This window comes from Austrofundulus limnaeus, unplaced genomic scaffold (genome assembly GCF_001266775.1).
Source record: "Austrofundulus limnaeus strain Quisiro unplaced genomic scaffold, Austrofundulus_limnaeus-1.0 Scaffold15, whole genome shotgun sequence".
In the NCBI taxonomy this organism is placed as follows: Eukaryota; Metazoa; Chordata; class Actinopteri; order Cyprinodontiformes; family Rivulidae; genus Austrofundulus; species Austrofundulus limnaeus.
In genome coordinates, this window is record NW_013952417.1 from 3,025,157 (window position 1) to 3,028,447 (window position 3,291).

The window sequence follows — 3,291 nt, forward strand, 5'->3', positions numbered from 1 at the left end:
TCCTACCTACGTTATGAGCTTTAAAATCTTGACACTGGCGAGAAACATAGCTTGCCATTCAAGTGTGTGTGTGTGTGTGTGTGTGTGTGTAAAGCAGGTAAGCACTTAAAGTCTCTGCAGGCTACTTTCAGAGTGGATCAATATAACTGACAGCGTTAATGGTGCGATAATTCCGACCATCAGGCAACTAAAAGCTTGATGTCACAGAATGTTTTGCATAATCAGCTTTTTAATATATTTATTTAATATGTTTTTTTGTCTCTAGCATTTTCCTATTTATGTCTTCCTACATGTAAAGCACCTGTTCTCTTCTATTCCTACAGAACGAGTGTCGTAACTTCATCAAGGTGCTGCTGAGCAGACAAGGAGGCTTGTTTTTGTGTGGAACCAACGCCTTCAACCCACTTTGTGCAAACTACACTGTGAGGAAACACACTCAGTCACCCCTGTCACCCTCTCTGCACCTCTTTCACGCCTAATCTGACAAAATCTTAGTTCAGCGAACAGCTTTAAAGTAATGTATAAATAGGTTGTCTTTACTTTCAGTTGAGAGATCTTGCCTCTGATTTTTAATTGCTGAATTTAAAGTGATAGTTCACCTCTTTATAATATGAGGTTCTGTGGAAAGACTTTAGCAATTAGTCTACTTGTTTTAGAAAGTTTCTTGGACCGCCTCAGCTTAGAAAGACAGATTAGTTTTGACCAGATGAATAAGCTAACCACAAGTCCAATCAGGAATAAGATCAAACAGATACTTTGTCTCCATCTTCATCTTCTGCTAGTTGGGTCACTGAGGCAAAAGATTCAGGAGAGAAACCCAGACCTCCCTTTCCCCAGAAACACTTTCCAGCTCATCCTGGGGGACCCCGAGGTGTTCTCAGGCCAGAGAAGATACATAATCTCTCCATCAAATCAGTGGGACGTGCCTGGAACACCTCTAAAGGGAGGCATCAGGAGCCATTCTAATCAGATGAACAGCCTCAACTGACTCCTTTTGATGCAGAGGAGCAGCGGCTTTACTCCAAGCTCCTCCAAATGGCAGAGCTCCTCACCCTGTCTCTAAGGCTGAGCCTGGCCGCCCTACGAAAGAGCTCATTTTGTCTGCTTGTATCCGTGATCTCTTTCTTTTGATCATGATCCACACCTCATGACCATAGATGAGGGTTGTAACATAGACAGACCAGTAAATAGATGGTTTTGACTCTTTCTTCACCATGACTGACTGAAGCAATAGCCTCATTACTGAGGATGAGGTTTCAAGCTCTTGATCCACCTTCATGACTCGTGAACAAGAACCAGATATTTAATTCATCCACTTGAGGCAAATATTCACCCTCGACCAAGAGGAGGCATTCCACCCTTTTTTCAATCAAGAACCATGGCCTCAGACAGAGTWTCCCTCACAGAATGCCTCAAGGAACACAAAACACATGTAGACTGGAGAGGCAAATGCCAATGACCCCCTTAGCAACTCTACATGGTAAAGATCTGGTCCACTGTTCYACGACTGGGATGAAACCCCCACAGCTCCTTTAAGGACTGGAGCCTCCTTTCTAACACCCTGGAGTAAAWTTTCCTGCACACTACGTGGGAAGAGAGAGAAGTCTCAGCCATGACAGCCCAACAGCATCCAGAGCCTTCAGTATCCCAAGTAAAATTTCATCCAGCCCCGCCACCAAGGAGCTTTGACTGCCTTGGTGAACTCTGCAATGGTAATGGACTAGTCTACACCCCCGAGTCCTTAGGTTCTGCCTCCTCAAAGGTGGACATGGTGGCTGGATTGAGGAGTTGCTGCTTCCACTKTTCAACAAAATCCTCAGTAAGGGTCAAAGGAATTCAGTCATATTTTATAAACTTATTTTTGTTTTTAAATCCTTACAATGATTAAATAATGTTCTGGTAGAAATCACATATTTCTGCAGAAAGGACCTCAGGCTACACAGTAAGCGCTAGGTGTTTCTGCCTGATGGTTCATACAAAACCCAGATATTGATGTAAATACTGTAACCACATATTGCTGAACTAATGTTTGGTCTCATTCCTGTTTGGACTGTCTGTTCATCAGTTTCTTCAGAACTAAATGATATTTCTCCATGAAAGTGGAAGGAGTTTTTTTTTATTAAAAAATTGTTTTAATTGTTCATAACCTTTTCAATAATTCTTGTTTTAAGTTTGTAACAAAAGAAATCAAGAGAAACAAATCAAGGACAATCTGAAAGCAAAACAGGACATGCGAATCATTTATCTGGATGATTTATGTCTATTTAATTACTACACGGCYTGTGGTAAAGAGAGAGGATCTATTTCACGCATGGATGCAGAATTAAAAAGACACCAAAGTTTGAGCTACATGTGTAAGTGTCGGCTGGCCTGATTCAATCAGTTATCCGCAGYATTTCTAGAATCTCACCCCATCAGTCCCAAAAATACATTTGTCAGAATGTGAAGGTTTGTACCCATCAAGCAGCAGCTCACCTGCATCCCTCTACACACAACTTGCTCCACTTTCCAGCCAATCTCTGTCTCTCTCAGTTACAGTAACAATTTTAAAAACCTGCAGAGGGAAAAAACTACGCATAAATATTGAAAACACTCGCTTCGGCTGATTTCCCATCATTCTGCAGACGTTTTAAAGGAATCGCAGGCAGAAGCGAGAAGAAAAAATACTTTCAGTGATCAAAGGCTTTTTTTTCCAGATAAGTGTTATTTTCACTTTCTCACATTTAGTGGTGGAGTGAAACACAGAAACAAACCTGGTCCATTACCTGTCAGCCACTAATGACATCCTACAGCAGAACATGARACACCTGCCTCTGTCTGATAGGCTGGCTGGTCCTCAGGAGACTAGTTAGTGATGCAAGCTACTGGTTTATTTACAGCTGGGCTTCAGCAAATTGACAATAATAAATTTAATGAGAATTATTGTTTGTAAGTGTGCTTTTTTGGAACTAGTTGTGTATAACTGACAGCACTTTGTAAAAATAAAGGTATCAAACAGGCATCAAACTTATGTTAAATAATCCAAGGGCTTCAAGGGACATATGGACGCCCATTTCTGTGTCTGGATTGTGTATAARAATGTGTTGCTCTTGTTGCTGTGCCTAATTGTCACCAGTGAATCATTAGTTTGCTCTCAGTAACACTCCCTAATTACCATCCTCCTGTGGCTTGTTTTCATGCTGCTGATGCAGATGCATTTATATTGTTTGAAACAATCTGATTGAAGCTTGCATCTTGTCCGTGTGTGTGTGTGTGTGTGTGTGTGTGTGTGTGTGTGTGTGTGTGTGTGTG

The 3,291-nt window shown here is 41.5% G+C and overlaps 1 protein-coding gene across 1 annotated transcript in view; it reads left to right on the forward strand.

Annotated features, from left to right (window-relative positions):
- Nucleotides 1–3,291, forward strand: part of sema6bb (sema domain, transmembrane domain (TM), and cytoplasmic domain, (semaphorin) 6Bb) — a gene marked incomplete at its 5' end in the record, with an annotated part of 112,044 nt that overhangs the window by 33,176 nt on the left and 75,577 nt on the right. Inside the window, 1 exon segment of the mRNA XM_014002896.1 lies at nt 324–422. Within this exon segment, the coding sequence (XP_013858350.1) occupies nt 324–422 (99 nt within the window).